The sequence below is a fragment of the Aquarana catesbeiana genome, linkage group LG12 (genome assembly GCF_042186555.1).
Source record: "Aquarana catesbeiana isolate 2022-GZ linkage group LG12, ASM4218655v1, whole genome shotgun sequence".
Classification (NCBI taxonomy): Eukaryota; Metazoa; Chordata; class Amphibia; order Anura; family Ranidae; genus Aquarana; species Aquarana catesbeiana.
Window position 1 is genome coordinate 18988771 of NC_133335.1, and position 16047 is coordinate 19004817.

Sequence of the window (16047 nt, forward strand, 5' to 3'; positions counted from 1 at the left end):
GAGGTGATCAAATACCACCAAAAGAAAGCTCTATTTTTGGGAAAAAAAGGGTGCAAATTTCGTTTGGGTATAGCGTCGTACGACTGCGCATTTGTCAGTTAAATTGACGCTGTGTCAAATTGTAAAAAGTGCTCTGGTCAGGAAGGGGGTAAAATCTTCCGGGGCTGAAGCGGTTAAGGATTGCTGGCTATTTCTTGAATTTGGATTTATACGGTACCAAAGTTGGCCATGCACCCTTCTCAACGTATTCTGTGCAACAGTGCAGGGGAGGATGTTGAATGATAGCGAGCATAGAGTCCATATAATACAAGATATTTCTGTCTCAGAAATAATACACACTTAATTTTTATTTCATGGTTAAAAACATGTCTCACATCTCCCTCTTTAATTGCATCCTAGTAAAACCATTTACATAATGCAATCAGTCTATACAATATTTCTGGCAGTTATCTCTGAAATAAGACACTCAGATTTGTATTTCATAATAACTGCCTCTTATATTGCAGCCAAATCAAGCTGATAATATACTCTACAATAAAAAAGAGAAAAAAAATTGGACAATATTGGCCAGACAAGGAGTACACAACCATATGAAATCAATATATTACTATATACCGTAATCATAATATAAAAGACTGACAACTGTGAAAAAAAAAACAATATTTTTTACTTTCTGCTATAAAACATATCCAATAAAAAATTGAAAAATATTGAATTTCTTCATAAATTTCAAAATTTTATCTATTCTGCTGCATATTTTTGGTAAAAAAAAAATCCCAATAAGTGTATTTTGATTGGTTTGTGCAAAAGTTTTATAGCGTCTACAAACTATGGGATATTTTTATTTATTTTTTTCTTTACTAGTAATGGCAGCGATCAGCGACATGTGATATTGCGATATTGACATTCAAACACTAACTGATACTTTTGACACTTTGTGGGAACCAGTGACACTGATACAGTGATCAGTGCTAAAAAACATGCACTGTCACTGCACTAAAGACACTGGCTGGGAAGGGGTTAACATCAGGGGCGATCAAAGGGTTAACTGTGAGCCTAACCAGTGTTTTTTTCCTAAACTGTGGGAGGGGCTTTTACTAGAGGAAGACATGGATCCTAGTCCCTGCTGTGCTGAGACACAAGATCCATGCCTTCCCTCCTGTCAGAACGGCGATCTGCCTTGTTTACATAGGCAGATCGCCGTTCTGCCTCTCTGCTCGATTAGCGGCGGGTGCCGGCGGACATTGAGTCCGCGGGACCTGCGGCTGGGCTCCCGCTGTGTGTAATCACAGTGGGAGTGAGCCACCGATGGCACGCGTTTGCGGCCCCTCTACCCGGAAGTGCAGGATCATGTATATATACGTGATCCTGTGCACAGCTGCCGCCCTGTAGCAGTAAAACTGCTATAGGGCGGTCGTTAAGTGGTTAAAGAGGACCCTTTGCCTGATAAATGGCATTTTAAAAAATGGCTTTGGTCTTTTCCTCTACGGCAGTGCGCAGCTCCCCATTCCTTTTTTTGACAATCGTTGGCCTCTAAAGCGGGGTACACACGATCGTCCAATTTTTCTCGATGTTTCACAGCAAATTGGAATCGATGAAAGAAAATTCGTATAAAAAATTCTTACAAATATTCTCTTATGACAAAGGCTTTTTTTGTTGTTTATTGTTTCTGATTATTCTCGTACGCAAATCATACAAAAACGGTACACATTAAAGAAAAATCGTTCGTTCTCTTCCCGTACGAGAAAAATTTTGGAGTTCGCCTCTTTTGAGAATTTTCGTACGAAAATTCGGAATCGGCTGTTGAAAGTTGTGTACACACTATACGAAAATCGTAGTAAAATTCTATTTTATCTATAGTGTGTACGAGCCTTTAGTCTTGAAAATGGCCAGCTAAGTTTCCAGATTTACCCCCTCCCCCATTCGGTTTCAATGGGGTATGGGTCAAAGTTTTTGATAATTCCAGACTTTACAATGATTCCAACAACACTCGTGAATTGATTCGCTCATCACTAACGTGTACATATTAATAACAATGTGGAGTCCTTTCCCAGCAGTTATCACTCACTAAACTTATAAAGAAAATCACAAATGTGTAACCATAACCCTGTGATTGGCCGGCTCTTCTGTCCACATTTACAAGTGACCTTCCTTTATTGACTGTAGATCAACACATGCACACAGGTTTAATCATTTTTTATTTGCTTCATTTGCCACCATACAGAGTGCAGGTCACACAGTGCTGTATTAAAAGTTTCAGTGTGCACAGTGCTGGTGCAGAGTTTTCAGTGTGCACAGTGCTGGTGCAGAGTTTTCAGTGTGCACAGTGCTGGTGCAGAGCTTTCAGTGTGCACAGTGCTGGTGCAGAGCTTTCAGTGTGCACAGTGCTGGTGCAGTTTTCAGTGAGCACAATGCTGGTACAGTTTTCAGTGTGCACAGTGCTGGTGCAGAGTTTTCAGTGTGCACAGTGCTGGTGCAGTTTTCAGTGAGCACAATGCTGGTGCAGTTTTCAGTGTGCACAGTGCTGGTGCAGAGCTTTCAGTGTGCACAGTGTGCTGATGCAGAGTTTTCAGTGTGCACAGTGCGGGTGCAGAACTTTCAGTGTGCACAGTGCTGGTGCAGAGTTTTCAGTGTGCACAGTGCTGGTGCAGAGCTTTCAGTATGCACAGTGCTGGTGCAGTTTTCAGTGAGCACAATGCTGGTGCAGTTTTCAGTGTGCACAGTGCTGGTGCAGAGCTTTCAGTGTGCACAGTGTGCTGATGCAGAGTTTTCAGTGTGCACAGTGCGGGTGCAGAACTTTCAGTGTGCACAGTGCTGGTGCAGAGTTTTCAGTGTGCACAGTGCTGGTGCAGAGTTTTCAGTGTGCACAATGCTGGTGCAGAGTTTTCAGTGTGCACAGTGCTGGTGCAGAACTTCCAGTGTGCACAGTGCTGATGCAGAGCTTTCAGTGTGCACAGTGCGGGTGCAGAACTTCCAGTGTGCACAGTGCTGATGCAGAGTTTTCAGTGTGCACAGTGCCGGTGCAGAGTTTTCAGTGTGCACAGTGCCAGTGCAGAACTTTCAGTGTGCACAGTGCTGGTGCAGAACTTTCAGTGTGCACAGTGCCGATGCAGAGTTTTCAGTGTGCACAGTGCTGGTGCAGAGTTTTCAGTGTGCACAGTGCGGGTGCAGAACTTTCAGTGTGCATAGCATTGGTCCAAAGTTTTCAGGGTGTACAATGCTGGTGCAGAATTTTCAGTGTGCACAGTGCCGGTGCAGAGTTTTCAGTGTGCACAGTGCGGGTGCAGAGTTTTCAGTGTGCACAGTGCGGGTGCAGAGTTTTCAGTGTGCACAGTGCAGGTGCAGAACTTTCAGTGTGCATAGCATTGGTCCAAAGTTTTCAGTGTGCACAGTGCCGGTGCAGAGTTTTCAGTGTGCACAGTGCCGGTGCAGAGTTTTCAGTGTGCACAGTGCCGGTGCAGAGTTTTCAGTGTGCACATTGCCGGTGCAGAGTTTTCAGTGTGCACAGTGCTGGTGCAGAGTTTTCAGTGTGCACAGTGCCGGTGCAGAGTTTTCAGTGTGCACAGTGCCGGTGCAGAGTTTTCAGTGTGCACAGTGCTGGTGCAGAGTTTTCAGTGTGCACAGTGCCGGTACAGAGTTTTCAGTGTGCGCAGTGCCGGTGCAGAGTTTTCAGTGTGCACAGTGCTGATGCAGAGTTTTCAGGGTGCACAGTGCCGGTGCAGAGTTTTCTGTGTGCACAGTGCCGGTGCAGAGTTTTCAGTGTGCACAGTGCCGGTGCAGAGTTTTCAGTGTGCACAGTGCCGGTGCAGAGTTTTCAGTGTGCGTAGCATTGGTCCAAAGTTTTCAGGGTGTACAGTGCCGGTGCAAGGCAGAGATGAGCTCAGGCGTCCTCCTAACTCCCACTTTCTTGTACTTCAATGAGCTGCGGGCCAGAATGCAATGAACTTGGAGGATGCCCAAGCTTATCTCTAGTGTAATGATTCCAGTGTATACAGCGTTGGTGCAGAGTTTTCTGTGTGCACAGTGCTGGTTCACAGCTTCCAATGTGCACAGTGCTACTCACAGTGCTATTCCAGTCTTTCTTACATCATGTGTAAAAGAAATAATAAAATTGTGCATGAAAAATGATCTACAAACAGCATCTTCCAGAGGCACTGCTGTGCATCAATGTCCTTTCTGTAAGATTCTGCTCTAACCTTCACAGCAATGAGAAACCAGGTGTAAAATATTAGTAAATAAGGAATTAAATTTGACAATTTATAAAATGGCAGAAAACAGTTATCTCCTTATGCTATGAATTGGTGTCGATGAAATGCTAATAACTTGGTGAAGATAAGGTTGGCCTGTAAGTCCAACGCAGAGTTGGCAATGCATGGCTTTTATGTGTGGTGCGGGTCGGCGCCCCTCAGGGCTGCTGCTGGTATTGGTGTTCGGTGGCTGTAAAGTAATCTTCCAAGACACCTTGCAGGTATTCGAAGGTCGGTCTCTGTTCAGGGGCCTGCTGCCAACATTCCAGCATGATGTTGTACAGCTCCCGCGGGCAGTTTCCTGGGCATGGCATGCGATAGCCACGTTCCAGAGCGGTGATCACCTCTAGATTGGACATACCTGGAAAGAAAGCAGAGTTTCAGTTACTTCTTTAAAGTATCACTCCAGCCAAAACATTTGTTTTAAGGTTTTTGGATACAGAATGGTTAGAAATAGTCAAGTCTTTATTGCTGTCTAATGCCGCGTACACGCGATCGGGAAATTCCCACAAGAAGAGTCCGATGTGAGCTTTTGGTCAGAAATTCCGACCGTGTGTATGGTTCCATCGGAACTTTTGCTGTCGGAATTTCCTCCAAAAAAAGATTGAGAGCAGGTTCTCTATTGTTCCGACGGAAAAGATTCCTATCGGAATTTTTGTAGATGCTATAACTTTTGCGCAAACCAACCAATATACGCTTATTGGGATTTTTTTTTTTACCGAAAATATGTAGCAGAATACATATTGGCCTAAATTGATAAAGAAATTCGATTTTTAAAATTTTTTATTGGATATGTTTTATAGCGCAAAAAATAAAAACCGCAGAGGTGATCAAATACCACCAAAAGAAAGCTCTATTTGTGGGAAAAAAAGGACATAAATCTTATTTGGGTACAGCGTTGCACAACTGCGCAATTGTCAGTTAAAATAACACAGTGCCGTATCGCAAAAAATGGCCTGGTCATGAAGGGGGGGGTAAAACTTATGGAGCTGAAGAGCTTAAGGAGGGGTGGGCTGCCCTCTATCTATCAATTATTATGCACGTGCATCTACTATAGAGAATTTAAGGTTATTTCAAACACATTCTATCTATAGTGCTTTTTTTTAGCTACATCATGGTGCTTTGGGAATCTTTTGTCAAGCAACAAATATTTATGCGTAAAAGAAAAGCTGTGAATAACCTGTGGCCCCCAGCCATACACATGTACTGTATGTGGCAATACAGCAGTGGGCTTCAACGCTGTATTGCCACATACTGTATATGCGTACAGTCAGCGTTGCTGCTCTGTGTGTGATCGTGGTGTCACCGACAGCTTGCGATCACTATTTACAAAGCTGGTAAGATGGACTCCCGATCACAGTCATCACATGATTGGGAGCCAGCCTACTGGCCGCAAGCACGGACAACTCCTTAAAGAGTAGGCGGGAGCTGGCGTAAAGGGGCTAAAAGCATATAAAGGTAAAAAAATAAATATATAAATAAAAAAAAAATTGCCACAAAGCCATTGCAGTTTGCCTTTAATAAAGTGTTGCAATAAGGCCTGCGGCCTTCACCTGACACCGCAGGACAACCAGCTGAGTTGCTGCACAGCCTTTTTTGAGCACTTTTTCCAGCGCACAGGTTCCTGTAGAAATGGCTGTGCATATAAGTGGGTGCGGAAGCGATCACCGGCTGGGACCGTGTCAAGTCAGAGCAAGAAAATGTCACCAGCACACCAAGGATCTCCAGAATGGGTCCAAAGTTTTAATCAGCGATCACATGGTTACAGCAGATTGCAACGTTTTAGAGTCATTATGATGTCAGGGGGCGGGGCTGAGGTTTTTTTCTTGCTCACTGATTGGTGGATGGTTCTTTAAATATTTTTTCTTCTGTATCACAATTTGTCACATGCCTGATACAGGGGTCCTGCGTGGCTCCGAAACATTGTAATCTGCTGTAACAACGTGGTCGCTGATTAAAGCGGTGTTCCAGCCGAATTTACTATTACAAACACTGTAGCTGCTAACTTTTAATAAGGACACTTACCTGTCCAGGGAGCCCCGCAATGTCAGCCCCCTGAGGCCGATCCGTCCTTCGGATCAGGTGCAGGCGCCGCCATTCCAACTAAGGGAAACCGGCAGTGGAGCCTTGCGGCTTCACTGCTGGTTTCCGACTACGCATGTGCGAGTTACGCGGCGCTTCGTGAATGGCCAGCTTGTCTTCTGGGACACACACATATCCCAGAAGACAACGGGGGGGCTCGCCGCAGAAGAGGATGTGACGTCCTCGGCTGCAGCCCAGCTGGATCAGAAGTACTCTTAGTACTTCCAAAAAAGGTAAGTTAGAAAGTAAAAAAAATGTTTTAAATATCCAAAAACGAGGGGTGGAGAGGTGGTCTTTCGTTTAAGACCACCTCTCAAAATTGGGTGGAACTCAGCTTTAAACCTTTGGACCCATTCTGGAGATCCTTGGTGCGCTGGTGACATTTTCTTGCATATGCATGAAAAGACAGCTGGCTGTTCGGCCAAGGTCCAAGCATCCTCTGGCAGCTGTCAAGCCTAGGTGCTCATTGAACAGTAATGTTCTGCTCTATAGAAACATTTCTGTCTCTGACAATAGATGGAGAGGAAGGGATCTTCCAATGCTGCTTACCTTGGGAGAGGGGGAACAGTAGTGACTGGGAAGTTTTTTTTTAAAACCACCCCATATTATTTATTCCTCCAGACAGAGGCTTTCAGGGCCAAGGGCCTTTAATAAATACAAGATTGTCTGTCATCTGGCATGTGTACAGTGAGGGAAAAAAGTATTTGATCCCCTGCTGATTTTGTACGGTTTGCCCACGGACAAAGAAATGATCAGTCTTTAATTTTAATGGTCGGTTTATTTTAACAGTGAGAGACAGAATAACAACAAAAATATCCAGAAAAACACATTTCAAAAAAGTTATAAATTGATTTGCATTTTAATGAGTGAAATAAGTATTTGATCGCCTATCAGTCAGCAAGATTTCTGGCTCCCAGGTGTCTTCTATACAGGTAATGAGCTGAGATTATAAGCACTCTCTTAAAAGGAGTGCTCCTAATCTCAGCTTGTTACCTGTATAAAAGACACCTGTCCACAGAAGCAATCAATCAGATTCCAATCTCTCCGCCATGGCCAAGACCAAGGAGCTGTCCAAGGATGTCAGGGACAAGATTGTAGACCTACACAAGGCTGGAATGGGCTACAAGACCATCGCCAAGCAGCTTGGTGAGAGGGTGACAACAGTTGGTGCGATTATTTGCAAATGGAAGAAACGCAAAATAACGGTCAATCTCCCTCAGTCTGGGGCTCCATGCAAGATCTCACCTTGTGGAGTTTCAATGATCATGAGAATGGTGAGGAATCAGCCCAGAACTACACAGGAGAATCTTGTCAATGATCTCAAGGCACCTGGCACCATACCATAATCACCAAGAAAACAATTGGTAACACACTACGCTGTGAAGGACTGAAATCCTGCCATGCCCGCAAGGTCCCCCTGCTCAAGAAAACACATGTACAGGTCCGTCTGAAGTTTGCTAATGAACATCTGAATGATTCAGAGAAGAACTGGGTGTGGTCAGATGAGACAAAATCAAGCTCTTTGGCATCAACTCAACTCTCCGTGTTTGGAGGAGGAGGAGGAATGCTGCCTATGACCCCAACAACACCATCCCCACCGTCCAACATGGAGGTGAAAACATTATGCTTTGGGGGTGTTTTTCTGCTAAGGAGACAGGACAGCTTCACCACATCAAAGGGACGATGGACAGGGCCATGTACCGTCAAATCTTGGGTGAGAACCTCCGTCCCACATTCAATGCATTGAAAATGGGTCGTGGATGGGTATTCCAGCATGACAACAACCCAAAACACAGCGGCCATGGCAACAAAGGAGTGGATCAAGAAGAAGCACATTAAGGTCCTGGAGTGGCCTAGCCAGTTTTCAGACCTTAATCCCATAGGAAATATGTGGAGGGAGCTGATGGTTCGAGTTGCCAAATGTCAGCCTCAAAACCTTAATGACGTGGAGAGGATCTGCAAAGAGGAGCTGGACGAAATCCCTCCTGAGATGTGTGCAAACCTGATGGCCAACTACAAAAAATGTCTGACCTCTGTGATTGCCAACATGGGTTTTGCCACCAAGTACTAAGTCATGTTTTGCGAAGGGGTCAAATATTTTTTTCACTCATTAAAATGCAAATCAATTTAAAACTTTTTTTAAATGCGTTTTTCTGGATATTTTTGTTATTCTGTCTCTCACTGTCAAAATAAACCGACCATTAAAATTATAGACTGATCATTTCTTTGTCAGTGGGCAAACGTACAAAATCAACAGGGGATCAAATACTTTTTTCCCCTCACTGTATAGGCAGCTTTAGTTCTCAGCAAAGACTGGCTTATCAAAGGCAGGCCAAACATCTGGACTGTGCCTGCTATTGTTTCTATCAGCAGTTCTATTTAGAAGGTTTAAATGAATGCCATCTACAATGCTGGCTAACCCTTTGTAGGGATTACAGCGCCCTCACCTGGATATGGCGTCCTTCCATAGGTAATTATCTCGGTCATAAGGATGCCAAAGGACCACACATCAGATTTTATGGTGAAGGAGCCGTAGTTGGCAGCCTCGGGAGCGGTCCATTTTATTGGGAACTTGGCTCCTGTTTAAAAACAAAAACAATACGTCACATGACTAGATTGAGAGAGATACAGAGAGCCATTGATGACCTCCTTCTGAAAATGCTAGCTGGCTGGCAGTTACGTTGATCATCCGACTTATACGTGTTGTGCAAAGGTGTGTAACGTCATAGTTTGTTTTCCTTAGAAAGTGGTGGAATACATTGTTCATGTATTTTGTGCAACAACTACATCAGCCAGTAGATGGCAGTATTTATACATTTGTAGATGCTGTATGGATGTCTTTTCTCTGTAGAATAAAGTTCCTGTTGCCTGTTGCCTGTCAGCAGTTAAGCAGCAAAGCTACAAAGCTACAGAATTTCTAACAGAAAGCAGCCACATCTTGAATAGAAAAGTCTGTCCATGCCAGCATGTTGGCAGGGGACAGGCTTTTCTAATCAGGCTGTGATTTCTCTCTAAAGAAAAGGAACTTTAAGACTTTGAACACCATTTGTTTAGGTAAATGTGGAACATATTAAGCTGATTTTAACTGAAAGTTCAATTGGGTTATAAATAACATTGCATGTGTGATGTCTAAGCGACACAGTTCTTGTTAAAGTCAACAGAAAACACTGGTTCATTAGATAACATTGTATATGGGTATAACATCTTCAAGGTTGATATGGAATCTTTTTGGGTTGAATCACTTGATAGCTTTGGGGACTTTCGGGGTGATAACTTCCCCAAGTAGTTACGGGATCTGTTTTACCTACCTTGTGGTGTTCCCACACATACTGTTGCATTCTGATATGAAATAATTTAAAAACCCAGAAGGATAAGTGGGATCTTCTCATAAGGGTCCAGTGGGTATGTATGTTGTGTAGGTGCGGCGACAGAAAGCACATTTAGTCCCAGTTTGCCAACAACGATGCATTGCAGAACTTGTCAAACAGTACAAACAGGCTCGGCGGGGAAGCTCACCTGACTGGTGCACTTACAACAGTTCAGAGTCAGGAGCCTGTGAAACCAAGCTGCAGACAGAATCTGTCATGAGGAGGTGCGGCCTGGCCGGTCGGACCAAAAGGGAAGGTTCCTGAAGAGGCAGACGTAGGCCCTACTTATTCCCTACTCCACTGGAACCTCTCCTTACCTCTAATGCTGTCCCTGACAGATGGGTATCCTGTCTCTACACTAGCTACTCGCAAAAAGTGTGCCAAAACCTGGGGGCAGAGACTTAAAAAGTGTCTGCATGACCCAAGATGGCCGCCAGGGTCACTTGGATCCAGTGCATCCAACTTGATCACGTTTCCAGGGGACCGAGAAAACTGTAGAGAAACACAGTTTCTCCCGACTTCCTCCACCAGCTGCATTGTCGCTACGGTCGAGCGCCACCTGCAGTGGAGACTGTAGACTGCACCTGCCTACAAGCAAACTCCAGAAATCAGAGATGTCTCACCAATGGAGTCTCCAAGAAGCAAGCCAGCTAAACGATCTTATCAGCATTAAAAAAAAAAAAAAGAAAGAAAAAACCATCAGCCGTTTTAGGTAAAATGGTAGGCTATGGTAGTACATTAATTAGTACATACTGTAGGGTGGGCTGTACTTACCCTCTCTGGCTGTATACTCGCTGTCTTCAATCACACGAGCCAGACCAAAATCAGCAATCTTACATGCCATAGTGGAGGATACCAGGCAATTGGCAGCTCGCAAGTCGCGATGGATGTAGTTCTTCTGCTCTATGAACCCCATTCCTTCTGCAATCTGTGAAAAAGGAGAAAAGTCATCATCTCCTTTAGACTTTCCAACTATGTAGAAGAAGGTATTAAAAAAGTAATTAATATGAACTATACCATAATCTTACTAAAGGATTGTAGTTATGCAGGTGAAGGGCTTACTTTGTTGTTTAAAGACTGAATCAATCATTGAGGAAGGTCCCGTTGCTAGAAAATCTACAACTCGGCTTGCTTATTATTTTTTTATTACACAATTTGCATAACAACTCTATTAGATTTATTATCAGTTATGCATTGCAATGTCTAAACAATCTATTCAATGTATAATCAACCAGGTCAGCCCCATGTAGCTGGGGGCGATGTTGTGGATGGCCTTGTATGTTGTGGTTAGTATTTTGAATTTCATACGGTGGGGTAGGGGAAGCCAGTGAAAGGATTGGCAGAGAGGGGGAGCAGTCACAGATTGGTTAGTGAGGTGTATTAGTCTAGCAGCAGCATTTCTAATAGAGTGAAGGGGGATAGCCTGTGTAAGGGTAGGCCATTAAGGAGATAGTTAAAGTAGTCGAGGCGGGAAATAACGAAGGAGTGTCGTTTGTCAGGAAAAGGCGAATTCTGGAGATGTTACGGAGGTTAAAGCGGCAGGATTTAGCCAGTGATTGGATGTGGGAGCTGAAGGAGAGGTCAGAGTCAAGGATTACACCCAGCACCCTGGCATGTGCCCAATGGTTGTGCTGTTGATCTTAATGGTAAAGTCATGGGGGGGGGGGACCGGGAAGGAGGAAATATAACAAGCTCAATTTTAGAAAGATTGAGTTTGAGAAAGTAGTGTGAAATTCATACCGATATGACATTCAGTAAGTTTGTGATCCATGAGGAGATTGAGGGGGTGAGTTGAGGAGTGGAGAGATAGATCTGTGTGTCATCGGCATAGAGGTGGTATTGGAAGCCATGGGAGGTTATCAACTGGCCCAGTGAAGGGGTATAGAAAGAGAATAGGAGGGGCCCAAGGACGAAGCCTTGGGCTAACCCAACAGAAAGAGGAAGAGGAGTGGAGGAGATGGAGTTCTAAGTGACACTGAAAGTGCGCTGAGATAGGTAGGAAGAAAAACCAGGATAAAGCAGAATCACGGAGGCCAAGGAAGTGGAGTTTGCTGAGGAGGAGTGGAGAGTTTTAGTAGGGCAGTTTTAGTGGAATGTTGTGGGGGGGACGTCAGACTGTAGGGGATCGAGAAGGTTGTTGTCAGTGAGGTAGCAACTCATTTGGTTGTGGACAAGGCGTTCAATGAGCTTGGAGGCAAATGGGTTTTTAAGTACGGGGGTGACCAGTGCATGTTTGAGCGGGGAGGAAAAGGTGCCAAAGGAAAGGGAGAGGTTGAAGATGTGGGTTAAGGAGTTTAGAATAGAGCATTTAGGTGGACACAGTAATTGTGAGGGGACAGGGTCCAAGGGACAGGTGGTAAGGTGGGCCATGGAGAGGAGTTTGTCAACTTCCTCGGTGGTAACAGGGCAGAAGGAGGAGAGTATTGAGTGCGGTATTGGACCTGATGTGTTGGTTAGGGGAAGAAGTTGGACATGCTTTTAGCCTCATTTTTGAATAGAGTTTAAGAGTGTTTAGCCACGTTTGTTTAGGTTTAGGTTTTTTTTAGGTTGTTAGGTTTTTTAAACGTAACACTTCCTAAAATGTAAAAACGCCAAAAGTGGCTAAAAGCTTGTTATAGTGTTTAGCAGGTTTTTTTCTGTCCTTACAGCCAAACAGCCTCTTCTGCTGGACGCACGGACATCGTTGTTTTTTTCTGCCCCAACGCTTATGCCTCCAAACTCCTCTGAAAGTTTATGTGTGCATGGACACATAGGCTAACATGGAGAAGAGTTCAGAGGCAGTAAAAAAAAAACAAAACAAAAAAAAAAAAAAACGTCACATGCCCGTAAAAGCAGCTACAAAAACGTCCTGTGTGCATGAGCCCTTAGAATGACATTTACCTGTCAGGGGCTGGAGGTCACCTAAGGTCTGAATGTTGCAGCCAGGTTACCTTCCTAAACTTTCATGCTGCCTCTGAGTTTCTGATTTAGCATAACTAAAAAATTATATTTTTGGCTCTGTGATTTGACACAATTTGTTTTTATACAAATACCTGGTAGTTCCACCGCTGGTGTCAGTAGTTTTCTATTTTTTTACCTTTTTTTTTTCAATATTATTTTTTAGGAGCTCTGTTGGTGCTTTTATGAAATATCAGGGTTCTTTCCAGACCTCTGATGTTTCACTTTTGAGACAGAAAGGAGATTGAGGGCTGTGTCCTCCATTTTTAGTTGCACAGAATGAATGGATAGGAAAAGCTCTGGATAGAGCTTCACATTCATTAATAAACTGAAGCAAAGTAAACATAGTTTACTATGCCAAAGTTATGAATGGACAGAGTCATTTCGGACAAGGAAGGGGCCAGTAAATAACATATTTACCAGCCCCCTCCCCGCTCTCCATCCTGACATATCCCCTGCAGCAGCTGGCAGGAGAGGGGAGGGGGGAACCCAGCAGAGCTGAAACTCATGCCTTCCATGTTCCTCCTGCAGCCACTGAATTACTGCAGGAGGGAGAGGAGGAGAAGGGGGCATTCAGTGGCTTCAGGAGGAACGTGGAGGGCATCTGTTTCACTATATACTGCCCCTCCTGTCCAGGTGCAGAGGGGAGCCCCATGGTCCCCCTGAAGCCTGGAGTCGGGTCGCAGTGGTGACCCTTGCGACCCCTGAAGTTACGCCTTTTTCTGGTGCCCAGCCTGTGGCCCTTTGGTAATTGCTGTGTCCTTTGCAGATTCCAGGAGGGGGGTAGGAGCATTGACTTGCAAAGGGGCCGTAATGACCGAAATCTCTTACAGCCGCATATTCCACATCCTTTTATCTGTTGTGTTCTGCAGCAAGTTTCCAGTCTCCAACAAACCCTGCAGCATGCCTACAGTCTTTTACCACCTCCTCTAGTATATTTGCAGCTTCTGAATATTATATGCAACCCTTTGGTACTTTCAGGAGCCACAGGTGCTGCCCCCTGTAGATTTTAAGTAGACTGCACATCAAAATTTTTTCCATAATCCCTGGCTTCTTACCTGGGCGGCAAAGTCGATAAGCTGCGGCACCTTGAGAGAATTGCCTTCATCACTCTTCAGAAAATCCAACAAGCTGCCCTTTTGCATGTACTCAGTGATGATAAATATGGGCTCGTCCAGCGTCACCACAGCGTGCAAACGCACCAGGCGATCGTGCTGCAATGTTTTCATCATGTTCGCCTCTTCGAGGAAGGCCTCCGGAGACATGGTTCCTGGTTTCATCGTCTTCACTGCCACCTGAGTGTGCCCATTGTATGTGGCTAAATGAAGGAGTGGAGAGGAAAGTTTTAGTGGCCCGGAGCAAGATGCAGCCAGGGCTGGGAAATAGGCACAGAAAATGAATTTGTGGGTTGATTTCTGTAGATATGGGTGGATTATATTTGCAAAACACCTCAATGGTTTTTAAAAACTCATAATACAAATGATTTAAAGGACAACTTTTGTAAATATACCCACCTCCCTCAGTGTAGCCTACTCAATAAAATACTTAAATCCTTCCCTAGTCTTAATAAAGCTTCCTGCCCATCACCTCTGCATGAATATCATCCTAGCATGGTACTATGCACACCCTATTCATCTTCTGTGGATGATCTGTAATTATGGCGGTCTCTAGCCATCCATCACACTATGGACCATACATAGGAATAAATGATGTTTTTGCAAAGGCTGTATAGTGGGGAATTAGAGAGTGGGGATGAAGGTAAGTATTTTAGTGTGCAGGCTACACAGAGGGGAGTTTGTTGGTATGTTTAAAGTGGTAGTAAACTCACATGGTTAATTTTTACCTATAGATAAGCCTAGAATAAGGCTTACCTGTAGGTTCAGTAAATATCTCCCAAACATGCACCGTTTAGAAGATAATTACTTTAGCAGCAGTGAGTGACGTCGCCGGTGCATATGCACTGGGCTCTGAATGGACTGTGCTGGCCATTCAAAACTCTGTGCCGCAGCCGTTACGTCATTGAGGCTTGGCCATGCATACACCCGAAGCCCATGAACCTGGAAGGAAGTGCCTACAGCGGTGACAGCGCTCTGCTGGAGGGCTTCGTTTTCAGGTAAGCTTGTCATAAAGTACTGGTATGCAGTTTTATGACTTAAACTGCTCGCGGTGCGGTTTACTACTGCTTTAAATGACAACTTCACAAAAATTAAAGTCCTTTAAAATAGGAATGAGGTGAAATTAGAGTGATATTAAAGGCTTTATTTTTTTTTTTTACTTCCTTTTTTTACTTACCTGCTCTGTGCAGTGATTTTGCACAGAGCAGCCTCGATCCTCCTCTTCTCAGGTCCCCCCGCTGGCACTCCTGGCCCCTCCTTCCTGCCCAGTGCCCCCAGAGCAAGCAGCTTGCAATGGGGGCACCCAAAACACGGCTCTGTGTGTCCATTCACATCAGAGAGCTGCGGCTCAGCTCCGCCCCCCTCTCTTGTCATTGGCTCACTGGCTGTGATTGACAGCAGCAGGAGCCAATGGCTCCCGCTGATGTCTCAGCCAATGAGGAGGGAGAGTCTCTTGTGCACATCACTGGATCGGTTAAGTATTGGGGGGGGGGGGGGGGGGCTGGGGGACTGCTGCACAGAGGTTTTTTTACCTTCATGCATTCTAAAAGCCTCAAGCCTTTAGAACCACTTGAGTTTACTACCACTTTAAACATACCAACAAACTCCCCTCTCTGTAGCCTGCACACTAAAATACTTACCTTCATCCCCACTCTCCATTTCCCCGCCCGTCACCATACAGCCTTTGCAAAAACATCATTCATTCCTATGTATAGTCCATAGTGTGATCGATGGCTAGAGACTGCCACTACTTCCCTTCCTTTAAAGCTTATTCAAACCCAAGAACAAAAATGTATTCTATATTGCAGCTTACCAGTATTTAGTTGTAAAGCTGCATTTGTTTTCAATTTTTAGGCTTTTTTCCCCCCTTTATTTTCACAAAGTGATCCTGCCAGCAACACACATCCTGTCCTAGGGTGACAATGCTCACTCTTTCTACTGTAGCTATGGAGGAACAGCATTTGAACCCAAGGAGAGAACTACAGGACACCACCCCTCTCGTAATTTTAATAACATGAGCAGGAGGTGTTCTGTAGTTCAGTGGTTCAAACCTAGGGTTGCCACCTCATCCCTTTAAACCCGAACACATATGAATTCCACAGGTTCTGTGGCTGATTAAGGTGGTAATTAAAATCACTTGGTGCCTTATCTGCAATAAATTGGCCTCAGAACCTGTGTAATTCATATGTGTTCAGGTTTGAAGGGATGAGGTGGCAACCCTATTCCCAACCCTGTCCTCAAGTACCCCCAACAGGCCATGTTTGCTGGTTTTCCTTTATCTTGCACAGGTGCTTTAAA

At 44.5% G+C, this 16047-nt stretch overlaps 1 protein-coding gene across 3 annotated transcripts in view; it reads right to left on the reverse strand.

Annotated features, from left to right (window-relative positions):
• Positions 1 to 329: 329 nt before the first annotated feature.
• HCK (HCK proto-oncogene, Src family tyrosine kinase) overlaps positions 330 to 16047 on the reverse strand; it is a 61960-nt gene continuing 46242 nt past the window's right edge. For all 3 annotated transcript variants that reach the window (XM_073607295.1, XM_073607297.1, XM_073607296.1), the window contains exons 9-12: positions 13693 to 13952; positions 10472 to 10625; positions 8777 to 8908; positions 330 to 4608 (exon numbers count right to left, since the gene is read on the reverse strand). In XM_073607295.1, coding sequence (XP_073463396.1) covers positions 4406 to 4608; positions 8777 to 8908; positions 10472 to 10625; positions 13693 to 13952 — 749 coding nt within the window. In that variant the 3' untranslated portion in view covers positions 330 to 4405. The remainder of the gene's footprint in view (positions 4609 to 8776; positions 8909 to 10471; positions 10626 to 13692; positions 13953 to 16047) is intronic.